At 30.4% G+C, this 13,308-nt stretch overlaps 3 protein-coding genes across 3 annotated transcripts; all 3 read right to left on the bottom strand.

The window, feature by feature from the left end:
* On the bottom strand, nucleotides 1,320–1,868 carry LOC105158713 (pathogenesis-related leaf protein 6-like). The gene has a single exon (XM_011075554.1). The coding sequence runs from the start codon at nucleotides 1,866–1,868 to the stop codon at nucleotides 1,320–1,322; it is 549 nt and encodes a 182-aa protein (XP_011073856.1).
* On the bottom strand, nucleotides 2,624–3,834 carry LOC105158583. Its single transcript, XM_011075377.2, has 4 exons — nucleotides 3,643–3,834; nucleotides 3,517–3,565; nucleotides 3,162–3,425; nucleotides 2,624–3,049 (listed from the first exon to the last, which is right to left on the bottom strand). Exons 1-4 carry the CDS (start codon nucleotides 3,727–3,729, stop codon nucleotides 2,892–2,894), a joined length of 558 nt encoding a protein of 185 aa, XP_011073679.1. The 5' UTR covers nucleotides 3,730–3,834; the 3' UTR covers nucleotides 2,624–2,891.
* On the bottom strand, nucleotides 7,417–8,155 carry LOC105158582. The gene has a single exon (XM_011075376.2). It carries the CDS (start codon nucleotides 8,070–8,072, stop codon nucleotides 7,626–7,628), a length of 447 nt encoding a protein of 148 aa, XP_011073678.1. The 5' UTR covers nucleotides 8,073–8,155; the 3' UTR covers nucleotides 7,417–7,625.

The raw sequence follows: 13,308 nt of genomic DNA, 5'->3' as shown, positions 1-13,308 counted from the left end.
TTTCAAAAAAAAAAAAAAAAAAAAGAAAAGAAATCACACATCATAACATCTAGACTCCAAAGCAATTTCTTCCCCAAACAGTTAATAATGTATGAGTTCTCTTAACTACTGAAAACTCCGACTTCGTCGAATTAAATCAATTATAAAATAAGTGTAATATACTTGTTATGTGATAAAATTTTCTTTCAATATATTATGTTATATTAGTTTCAATCTGCTCACTATAATTAATTTTCTATGGAAAATTTAACTTTGCATAAAAAATTAATATTCTTTTTATAATGTTATTTTTTAAAGTTCAAGCACATACATCAAATATGTGAAATCGATAGTAATTATAATCAAAACTAACATGAAATATATTTATATATATATATATGTGTGTGTGTGTATGTGGGTGTGGGTGTGAATTGTATGAATTTGTACCCTCGTAAATTATCAATTATTAGATCACACATAATACTATTATCGTGTATGAATTCAATGATTCTCAACTTATTAAGGTACAAATTCATCTAAACGACATCAAATTTTCCGCTGTGGTGTGAGAATATGGTGTATAAAGTAAAATTATCATGTTATCACTATAAATAATGTAGTGATGGGGTTAATTTTTTTAATTAGACACTTAAAAATATCCCATTGTGTTTGTGTTTGTACTTTTGCATGCATCTCGAAATATATGTCGATATATATAGAAAAAAGAATTGATTTCTTTTCTCTTAGTGCATTTTTTAATGAAAATATTTGTATCAAATAGTTATGGAGTAATACGTAGACGCATAAAATCTAAAAACTAGTAAGAGGGGCCTATAAGCTTCTGAAAATATAACTTATAAGATGTTGAAAAGTATTTGAAAGTAATTTTTAAAAATAAATTTCTAAGAACAAAAATAAGACATTATGAACTCTTCTAAAAAGAGGTAAGAGTTTGATAGACGTTATAATTTATAAATAAATTTGACTAAACAGTTCTCTCTGAGGCTGAGTGATAATAATTATGTTTAAATAAAATCGATCTTTAAATGTATATATTATTCATAAAGCTTCTTCAATACTATATCATTCACTAGCTAACTTAGCCCATAACATAATTATAATCAACATTAATGTGATCCTAGAAAAAATCTTATTTTAATTAGGTTTAGTTAATTAGATTATACTAACCCCATGGTAAGTATAATAAATTTGCAATATAACTCGGCATTTTATTAAACTCTATAATAATTATATAAAAAAATGTATTATTATTTACTATATAATTGATTCAAATATGATTAGATTCAGTTTAAATTAGAATTTTTGTGGCGAATATGGATCTAATATGGGCGCTGGGCACTTGTGTTCCCCGGGGGATTATACACACACACAAACAGTGTGGGATATGAAAAGGTGGCCTCAGGAGGCGAGCACGAGGGCTCATTACATGATCTTCCCAAACTGCATCCAAACTCGGTCGAATTCTTCCATACCATCTGCGTGTAGTCGCTGCACTTCCGATTCTCGATGCATGAATTCGTGGTGTAGTTGTATGCAGTCCTCTGCTGAGACCATCCCCACACAGCGCGCTGTGCCATTGGCGGAATATCGTAGCATGATATGTAAGTAGTCACCCCAAAACCACCGTAATGTGGTGGCGCGTCGGATGGTGTTATGCTGTCGGCTAGTTGGTCGGCCAGATCGCTTGCCACCACCGCCAAGCTCGCATTCCACTTGAGTGGAGGAACGTCGACCTCAGCTCGATGATAGTTGACGCTTAGGTATTCATCGATAAAGCCATCTAGATCGGTAGCCGGAACGCCAAGAGAAAAGGGGATGTGGAAGAGGGATAATAGAGCCAGGAGGGATAGTTGCAGGATTCTGGCCATTTTTTGTGTGGAAATGAATTGAGGCTGAGATACCAGTTAATATTACTTATTGTGTAATTGATTGAATTGAATTTAATATAATATTGATAAAAAATTTCCGTTTTTAGAATGTGATGCCGAATAAGGAAGTTACGAAAGGATGGGATTTGAATTTATTAAAATTGATTTAATCAATATAGATGAAGGGTTACTAAGTTATTTATGACAATTTTAATGAAAATTGAATGTTACACATTAATTTGATAGGAGCGAGATACTATTGTACTAATGAAACTTAGTTTAATGCTTAAATTTAAATCTCATAAATAAGTACAAGGTCATGGATTTAAATTTTAGTATTTAGTTTTTTATATGACTTTGTTGTAATTTATAATTTATTATTCATGTGATAAATGAACTGAAAATGCGAGGTATCGATTGAAGTCACTTATCATGTAACTAGATTAATTAATTTAAATATGATCCGAACAAGAATTTTATGTTACTTGAGTATGATGATGCATTAAGTTAGAAGCATCGAGTTTATGACTTAATGAATGGTGATGAGGTGATACTAACACAGGAAGCCTTGCTAGACTTAACATATTTACTATTAGATCTCGTTTATATTGAACGATAAGAGGAGATTAGTCCTCCAATTCACTTTTATCACAAGTCTGGGGTCAAGAGCGAAGCTAAACCCTGTCGAGCCTGGTAGCCGATAGGGCTTAGGTTCAGGTATCGTGGAGCATAGTTGGTGCTGAGGAAGCAATTGTAGTCAATAAGTAGTCCAATTTGAATGTCCCTTTGTGACTTCTTGAAAATAATATGGAAAATTAGTTCCTAATTGCAAGAATTCCTACAATGTAAACAACTTGGAACAGTGTTGATGTCTCCATAATCTTTATCTCTGATAACATACTCGCCTTTCAGAATACAGGTTGATTCTAATTTGAGCATTGGCTGTCTGACCTAACATCGAGTGCTACTCCGGTTGCATCAATAAGCATTAGCTACTCATCAGTTCATAGAATAGGGGGTGTTTTAGGGGTTAGTCCTATCATCTGTTCTCATTATCTGGCCTCGACTTTGATGACTGCTACCACTTTCAATGCTTGATGAATTCAACTTTTTAGCAGCCAATTTCTTGGACTTTCTTCTTTGCTTTAGCTTGTTCTGTTTCGAGCAAGAAGCTGGCGCTCCTAGAACAAGGATTTATTCACGTATAACATGATTCATAAGCAAAATGAATGGATTCCCACGAAGCACAGAATCAAAGACAAAGTAGTACTGAAATCTTGAATGAAATCTCACCTGAAACTTCAGTTGCGGCATTTTGTCGAACACTTTCAGGCGCATTACCTACCAAATCGACGCTACCATCATTCCCATCATCACTTGAACCAGGTAACAGAGGCCCAATGATCTTTCTGCGTTGGGAAACGGCTTCCTTGAGCTTCTTCTTACGAAGCCTCTTTCTCTGCGCCCTCGTCAGCTTTCCGCTGCCGCCATTTTCACCCTCACTGTCGTCGCTGCTTGATGGCAAAGAACGCCCTTCCTCATTCTCTAGCTCCTCCCCTGTAATCACCCCAAAAACTTAATTAAAACCTGGAACAGCTTCTCACTAATTCTGCAGACGAACTACCCATAAATGCGTCATTTAAAACACCTGGAAGGTCAACCAACGGCTCAATCAACTTCTTCTTCTCTTCCTCTTCCTGTTTCCATCGAACATGTTAGTAGATGCAGGTCACAGTATTATGAGATCAAAAAGTCCCAATATTTGAGAGAATACATCTTGAGGAGGAGGAGATGGTGGAGGAGGATAAAGCATTTGAAGAAGGGCCTGATGAAACTTTCGTTGCTTTTCATCTTCTCCCATTGTCTTCAGACTTCACTGCTCGCGATCTTCAGCTCAGGATTTGGTAGTTTAAGTTGAAAGTTCAATTTTTTGTGGGGATGAATTTACAGTGCAAAAATACAAAGAAAGAACATTCAACGAGGTAATCAGTTGCAAAGTTCTAACAAAAGTTGTTTCATGGATATATTTTGTCTTGTATGTATTTTGTTCTTTTTTTATATTATGCATATATATATATAATTTATATCTTAAATATTCTTATTTATATATGTACTGTCCAAAATTGTTATATATATTTTTATATTTGATATATTATATATGCATAAAACAAATAATATTACTTTTATATTGTTTATTAAGTACAACTTTTATGTTTTAAGTACTTTTTAATATATATATATATATGAAGCAACATTTGTTGTATATATTTTTATATTGTGTATACCTCAGAATAATTTTATATATTTTATTTATTCAATTATGCTTATATTCAGGGTTAATTATATGTGACCCCTTTCAAAATATAAAATTACACTTCCTCCAAAAAAGTTCCAAAATTAATATACGTACACTCCCTCTAAAAATTTATTATTTACACATGATCATTTTTGTTAGAATTTGGACGAAAAATATTGATATTAGAAAAAAAATTATAAATTTTTAATTTTAGCCCTCATTTAGTGTTTTCGCGTAATAATTTTGTACTTATAAAGGAAAAAATATATTGATGTTAACCTGACTCTATATATATATATATATATTGCTTATTTATTTATAAGTATAAAAATATATATGAGAATATTAAATGATGGGCAAAATTAAAAATTCATATAAATTTCTTTAGCTAATGTTAGTATTTTTTGTCCAAATTATAACATAATGATCTATCAAACTCTTTGTAGCTTAACTTTTGTCTAATATATATATATATATATATATATATATATATATATATATATATATATATATATATATATATATATATATATATATATATATATATATATTAGTCAAAAGTTAAGCTACAAAGAGTTTGATAGATTCCTAGATACATATTTACCCCTACATACAATTGCTAATATCGTCGTAAACAAAACTTTCCAACTGTTGTGGACAAACATAAAAAATATTTTTACTAGCCGATCCAATATATTCCTTAATAAGTTAGCTAAGTAGTGTGCTGCCTGGTTTATTTCTCTGTAGCAGTGCTTCACTTGAGCATGTTGCAAACTAGAGAGCCCTCCTGCATGCGTGATGAAGACTCTCCATACAAATGATGAGGACTGGTCATGCTGTTAACAATAAACCTAGAATCAGTTTCAATGACAAGCTTATTGATTTCTAAATCCTATGCAAGTTGAAGACCAATCCAAAATGCCCATAATTCAGCCCTGTTGTTTGTACTAAGAACATGTTTAACAAGTGTAGCTCTTCCGGCCATAGATAGATAATTATTATACTAAGTATTAATTCTTGACTGGACATTCTTAATAATTTCGTAAAAGGATTCCTTATTAAGACCACCATAGGAGTAGATTCTGAACAATATCCCTTCGTCTAAGTCTTGGTGTGTCGGGTGAAAAAATAATTTTTGATTTCTCCCAATTTAACTTCGAATCCTTACCAGCCACTAAACTTAAAACAATTTTTAATATGCATTGTTGTTTTATGATTAGCATGGCCAACATAAAATAGTCATAAGCAAAACATAGAATAGGAATTAATTTGTGGGCAGTTCTTCCCGATTAAGACTTGAAAAAATCTTTAATTATCGGCATAATTGTGTGTTTAACTGCATACCATATTTGATGATAAATTATTAATAATTTTATTTTACAGACGGATATATAATTTCGCTAAAATATGTTATACTCCGTCTCTATTTCTGTCTCTGATACTATTAAATGATTGCTTCAAAAATCGAGATGATTGACACTTAATTTTGTTTGGTTATTTCCATAGCTAATTTATTTTTAGTAGTAGGGCTGTTGCTTTCGAGTTAAATTATAAATTTGGTCATCAATCAAAATCAGTAGGTATAAATTCGCAAATATAAATTTGCAGCAAGTCCACTCCTCAGACATGTCCACTGACGTGCCCATAATACACATGATATTTATTAGATAATCGAATATTAATGTAAAGAGTACATACTATTATGCGTATAATATCATCTTAATTAACACGCATTTAGATACGTAAAATATTGTTGGTAATCTTATCCAAGGGTATATATGTGTGACTTAAAAACAAAGCTAATCCTCAAAAGATTCACTTTAATACTCAGTAATTATTTGCTATTCTGATGCCTATAAGCCCATTTTTTCACATAAAATTATCTTAAATGTGCTTTTGTATGTCCATGCACTGTTAGATTCGATCGATGTTTTCTTACACAAAGTATTATTTGTTGTAATCGAAGTTTCATGAATTTATCTTTTAAAAGGTACTGTCTTTTTCAAAAAAATGCATGTATTGGAATTTGTATAAAATATATGAACTCTTTGTCTGCAATTGATGTATGGTGTGTGATAATATTTAATATATTTGAATTTATATAATTTAGTAATAATAATTGTGTTGACTCTGTATTAAATCAATTATAAGTATATTCCTAGCGCGTACGTTGGTGATGCCACCATCTAAGTGGGCGGACACGAACATTACCTACTGTGGATTAACGACGTGTGCTTACAAATTTAATTGCATATTAGCAGATGAAGCATATTCGATGTGTGTGTTGAATTAAAGTTTTATGATATTTAAATTAGGAGGAGAAAAATAAAATGAATCGCTTACCAAAAGTACTAAAGATATTTTAACTTTAAATATGTATCAACACAACTGTTAATGTTAATGCCAAGTAATTAAAGACGTGGTTACTCTAGGAAAAATATTACTTTGGATAATGATTAATTACTATGGTTAAGTGAAAATGTGTGATAAATATTAATTAATTATGACTGCACAATGGTTATTAGTTGTTATTTCTGCAAACGAATCCAAAATCCATAGCGAATGTTTTGACTACAGTTAAAATCAAGACAAATGTTCATTAATCATGGTCAAAACTTAATTTTTTACATTGATTCTTTTGGGTTGCGGTGGATATCACTGATTTACAATAGCTTTTAAGTCATGATTATTACAGTATTGGGAATAAACTTTTTTTATAGCTATTTTATGTAAAAACAAATACGTAATTAGAGGGTATTTCAGTCAAAAACATATATTAAAACTCTCACAATTAATGATTAATATAAATTTATCATGTCTATGAGTAAAAAGGAAGTGTAATAAGTTAATTACCTAATTAAAAATGATGGAATTTACCGAATTCGAATTTTCATATATCAGAATTACATAAGTATTCGATTGCAAGCCTCTCATTGAGAGGACCAAGATCTTTCTATCATATTTTGATATATTAGACTTAATAAACAAAACTTTAATATAATTTTTTGTTCGATTTAACTTTGAAATTTGGTTTGAATTCGACTAAATTAATATGAAATATACTTAAAAACATTAAAATATTCAAGCGCAACTTATATTAGATGTAATTGAATCTCGTTTGAATATTAATAATCAAACTAAATACAAATATAGTTCTTCGAGTCGATAATGAATTAAAAAAATTTAAATAATAATGCATTGGAGTCAATTTAAATCATTTGCTGCCCTAAGGTACGTAGCACATAATAACTATAGGACAGATTTTGTTTTTTGAATCATTCAGAAATATAGACAGTTCACACACAAAAACCACCAAACACACACTAACTTTTACTCACACTACATGATGGTTACGTATAAACAAAGCAGACAAAGAAACAGTCAACAAAAGAGGAAATCGAACACAGCCCTTCAACTTCTTCTGCATTTGACGATTACCAGAAACAAAAAGGGAAAGAAAATCACACCATGCCGCTTCTTCTTGAAGCTACGTAACTTCTACTCCTCGGATAAATCCCCGGCCTCTCTCCGTCGAAATCTTCTCCAAATTCACACGGCTTCTCTTCATCGATCCTGCCAATGACCACCGTGCGGCTGCGGGCCACCGCCGACGGTTTTCCGGAACGGTGGAGCTCGGCCTCCACTTTTCCGGTGAGGCTGCGAGTGGACGCTATTCGAACGAGCTCCTTCAAATCCTCGTCTCTGGAATACGAGGAATTGGTGCTGAAGCTCCTCGGCAAGCTCTCGAAATGGGGCGCTGGGAAGCCCATTGAGTCGGCGCAGTGGACGTGATCGGCGCAGCCCGAAAGGCTGCGCACGTAGAGATCTCGGGCTCGGGCCAGAGCTTTGGCTGGCCCTTTCATGTATCTGGCGAATTTGCTCTCTGTGCGAATCCTTTTGGTGCTCATTTCTTATGATTGAAGGGTTTGTTTGGCTTATCAAAGTGGTAAATTTTGGTTGAAAGATATTGCTTGGAGGGAGACGACTATGTATATATTTATATTAGTGTGGGGAGTGGGGTGGGGTATGATATGAATATGTTCTTCATTTCTTTGGATTAATTAATTTTGACTGTTGAAGATTACTACTCTATGACATATTAATTTAAGATAATGTTTATTGATGTACATAGGTATGAAACGTGCAATACATTTATCATGTGATTGGTGCATATTTCAAAAAAAATAAAAAATCACATAACAAGTCTGATACGCTTGCTTTGTGATTGGTTTGACTCGGACAAACTTAATCTAGACAAGAATTTTTCAACAAATTAATGTAAAAAATTTCAGTTTTGATTTAGACTAATTAGCATTTAAATTGTCTTAGTTTTAACTATTATCAAAATATTTACAAGATTTTTAGTTATAATTAATATTTTGATTTCGCCGACAAACACAACAATTGATAGCCGTTGGGTAGCTTTAATTAATTAATATTTACCACAATTTTTTATTTTTAACCATGAATATTTACTATGATAAAAAAAATCATATTTTTCGGATAGATTTAGATAAGATAATACATTTCATTGCATTGATGAAAGCTCGTTGTGAAGATGATTCAGTATAAAATTATAAATAAAAAAATGCAACTTAAAGGATGTTTTATAATAATTAAAAACTATTGGACTTTTTCGTATTTTATTAAAGTAGATTTTCTTGTCACCCAATTGCATTAGAATATTTATAATAATTATTATTAACCACAATAAATAAAATCGATATAAAAATACTAGCTTTTCTCCATGAAAAAAATATTTACCACAGTTAAAAGTCATTGTAAAAATATTTATTATAGCAAATGTTTGAACACCTCGTAAAAACTATGATATATACTCGCTGCATGACATTGATCAATGACTGTTGGCTAAGATTATTTATTATTAGTTAAATATTGTATTTCTTGTAGTGAATGTATTTTATTTAAGTAAACATAATATAATTATAAATAATAAACATAATATAATTATAAATAATAAAAATAATAAACAAATATTGATTACTTGTGATAAAATTTTAAACTTTCACATTAATTTTATTCAATTGTAATTAATAATATTAATTTACTATAATTTTTAAATCTTGATCATCTACAATATAGCAAAAATTTAATTTCTTTGTATAGTGGGATCGATGATACCATTCAAGTAAAAAAACTGTAATTATTATTAATTATCAAATATAGCTATGACAAATGAAGTGTTGGGCAAACTGGTCGATTTAAAACCTTACCATAAGATTGAAAAGTTATAAATATAGTCTCCCATGAATCATTTGGGAGGAAAATCATTTTAAAATATTGATTAGATTAATTCTCAGAATTAGATTGCTGGATTATATTACGGGCAGAACCGGCATCCCCATCTTATAATAATTTTTTATATATGAATTTTAACATAGAGACCTATAATATGTCACATTATTTTGACTAAATATAATTAGAATGATTAACTAATTTACCTAACTTAAGTATCATATGCTTTTTAAATAATTATTTGAATATTTATCCCATAAAACAAAGTTGGCCTAGCATGCCTGGCGTGTATAATATAGTTCTCTGACTGTATTTGAAAGTGACATAATACATTAATTAATCCATGTCTACGTAGACTTTTTCAGAAATTATATACTTCAGAAAATTAAAGGTATATTAATTGGCGTTAATTCGAGTGCTGTGTATTGCTCTATGCATAGCCAGCAAGATAATAGATACTATTTAATTTTACTTAACTTAATTCATTATATGATAAATATATTAATATAAGTTGCTTTATCATTAATTTTATTTTAATCAATATATAAAAGCACATTAGAGCGCAATTAATTAGCTGGCTAAGATAAGATAATTATATATGGAAACATTAAGTGGGACGCAAGATTTATGATGTGCAACATTTGAAACAGTCAGAGCTGCACAATAGAACAAAAAAAGAGTTATATTTTTAGTGAATTATTAATTAAAAATACAATATATATGTGTGTATATATATATATATTGCGTAATTTGCAAATTACCTCACATTCGTAAGCGTGATGAACTTATCGGTGGTGGTGGTGTTATGGTGGAAGGGCTGATGATCAATGCACCGATTGTGGATAGCTTGGTTGGTAAGCGTGTTAATAGAGTAGGTAGGTTTTGCAGTTCTAAGCGATCGCCCCGATTGTTGATCGTCATATTGATAATGTTGATTCATTTATCATAAAACACATTGCAATTTATTAGGATAGTCATAAATATTCATTTTCGTGTTGTAGTTAGTTCAATTCAAGCATCTAATCAAAATTTATCATCTTATTAACTAAACATGATAACGTTCAATATCAATTTAATAATATCATTTGTATTTGTGAAAGGAATTAAAATTCATCTAACCTAATTTTCTTGTATCTACAAATTAATTAGGTGAAATAAACACAATTAATTTATTTGCTACTTGTACCAATCAGTCAAGGGGTTTTTATTATCGTTTCATAGGCTAAAAAATGTGCAGCTCCTCTAGACTTCTGGTTCTTCTTGCCATCTAGTAACTAATAAAGGAAGTTGATCCTATCAAGGATTATGTAGAATACTTCACTTTTTCTCGCTGACAAACTTCATCATCCAATAGGGTGTGACCACATCTTATAAAGTGTTCAAATCTGTTTTGTTCTTTATTATCTGTTTGTCTCTTATTGAGTCTAATTAATTTATTTTAATTCGATTTTGATCAAAACTTGAAAATAACTATTTCTACATCCAAAAGATAGATAATTTAAATGATTTATGGTATAAAAGACCTTTTAAAACACTTGAGATAAACATGAACGAAGACACTAAATTGCGTCTTATCAAGATGATAACTCTGTAGCAGGAGTGAGCGCAAGTAACAAGAGAAAGTGTGAAAACGATGCTTCCAGAGCATGAAAGCATTAGGATGAGATAGTGGAACACTCCATCCCGACCACAACTGGGGTATACCTCATCAACCCTCTATGAGAAAATAAAGCAGTGCAAAACAAAATACACGCTGTAGAGAATTTAAGAAGAGTGTGAAGCAGAAACTTAAGAAAGATTTCAGAAAATAGCAGTTCTTGTTACATGGTCTTGAAAGAGTTTCAGGATTAAATAAAGTAAAGGCTAAACAGTTAATAATTTGCTATTAACATGTTAACAAACCAACTAATAAGGAACTAATAAAAGTGTATTTCTTATAAAAATGTTAAAGAGAAAGCGTGATTTTGAAAAGGCTTAAAAATAGCCGTTGAAGAAGAACATGATGAAAAGAGCATGGAACTGAGCTAAAGCTGAAAACCACCATCTTAACACCCTCGCACCATCTTATAATGACATCACACAAATGAAAAGTGTGAAATTAAATTTATATAATTTTTTCTTATCATATCAATATGGCATTGTTCTAACCTTAATATGAAAAATCTATTTTATGCAAATGTTTTTCATTAAAAAGTAGGAACCCTACTATTCTTAACTTTTAGGTTTCATTTAGTTTAAGTGAGAGGAAAAGAAAAGTCGAAGGGGGAGAGAAAGTGAAAGGGGGAAAGAAAGAGAATGAATAATAATTTTTCTTCAAATTGTTTGGTACGATTGGAAGGGGAGTAACTCTCAAATACTTCCCCTTGTTTGGTACGAAAAAGGCAGATTAAGAAAAAAATATTAATTGTTGTAATTTTACTGAATAACCCTTTTATTTATTTTTGTATTACAAAAAAAATAAATTAATATTATACTAATATAATTTTAGTATATAAAAAATTTTAAAAATATATTAATAAAAATATTTATCAAATAAGAATATTTTTATTTGTAAAAATATTAATCAAAATGAGTATCTTTCATTTATTTAAACTTGGGAGGAAAATTATATATGATATATATAGGTAATAGCGTAAATAAACCAAAAAATATAATTTTTTTGTTATTTTAACCTTATACTTTCACGTTTCCTCTCAATTTTGGATAGAAACAAAATTGGCATTTGAAGTGGTTTCATATACATCGAGTTTTTTATTTCACCTCCATCTCTTTCCCCTAACCAAACATTAAATTATTTCTTATACCTTCATTTTTACTTCCACTACTCTTATATTCTCACTTTTCACACCAACCAAACACAGTCTAGTCTTAGTTTCACTGCATGTAAAATATTAGGTATATGTAAGCATACAAAGGATGAGAAATGATAAGACCAAATTCCCAATCTTAATGGAAATTGTTATGATTCAACCACTTCCTAGGAGGATTTTTTCGACTTTTTATGAGAGCGGTTACTTATTAATTAGGGAAGGTCCCTATCATAGTCAGCTCCTAATTATCTTACTCATGTCCTAATCAATTCAGGGGGTTACATTTATCTCTTTCATTCTTTCCGGGTGAGTTCTAATTATTTTTCATTCCACATAGCCTTCTGAAATTTGACTCTGTTTTTATCCACATCTCGATTTCAGTTGAAGTGGGCTTTTTTCAAGATGTTTAGATTGAGAGGTCCTTTCAAACGATCGACATGAATTTCTTAATTGTAACAAAAACTTTTATTATTATTATTATCTATACTATTATAAAAAAAAAAAAAATCATTTGATCCTACCAATTTTAAATTGTCCCAATTTACCCCTCATTTCATTTCTTCTCATTAAAAATATTTGGTCAGATAAGTAATTTTAATATTTTTTTAATAATTTGATAATTATTTTTCTCTTAACTACCCACTACCCCACATTTCTATCTCACTTTACTTTTTCATATTTATTATAATTTACTCTTTTAATAATTTTTTTTCTTATCTTCCCACACTAAATTTCTTTTTATATGCTCGAAGAAATCACGTGTGTCGACAACTAATAATTTATAAAAAAAAAGGGTTTATTACCACTAATTACTTTGTCACTGTGCTACAACTCGATCGACAGAGTAAAAGGAGGTAAACCATGGTATGAGTGGCTAACATGCACATAATAATGTCATATTTTGAGGATTTAATGACGTCCGACGGCGGCTAATGTGATAAATCTCGACTACTTCAAAGTCCAAACCCCCCTATTTTGTGGTTGTACAATTCATAAATATTTGCATTATTAATTAGAAGAAGATCGATCGTGAGGGAAGCAAGAATCTGGAAATTTTCAACAACACATATCCCAATCT

Source organism: Sesamum indicum, linkage group LG3 (assembly GCF_000512975.1).
Source record: "Sesamum indicum cultivar Zhongzhi No. 13 linkage group LG3, S_indicum_v1.0, whole genome shotgun sequence".
NCBI lineage: Eukaryota > Viridiplantae > Streptophyta > Magnoliopsida > Lamiales > Pedaliaceae > Sesamum > Sesamum indicum.
The sequence above is the reverse complement of the archived record's forward strand: the minus strand, read 5'-3'. Positions and strand labels throughout refer to the sequence as shown.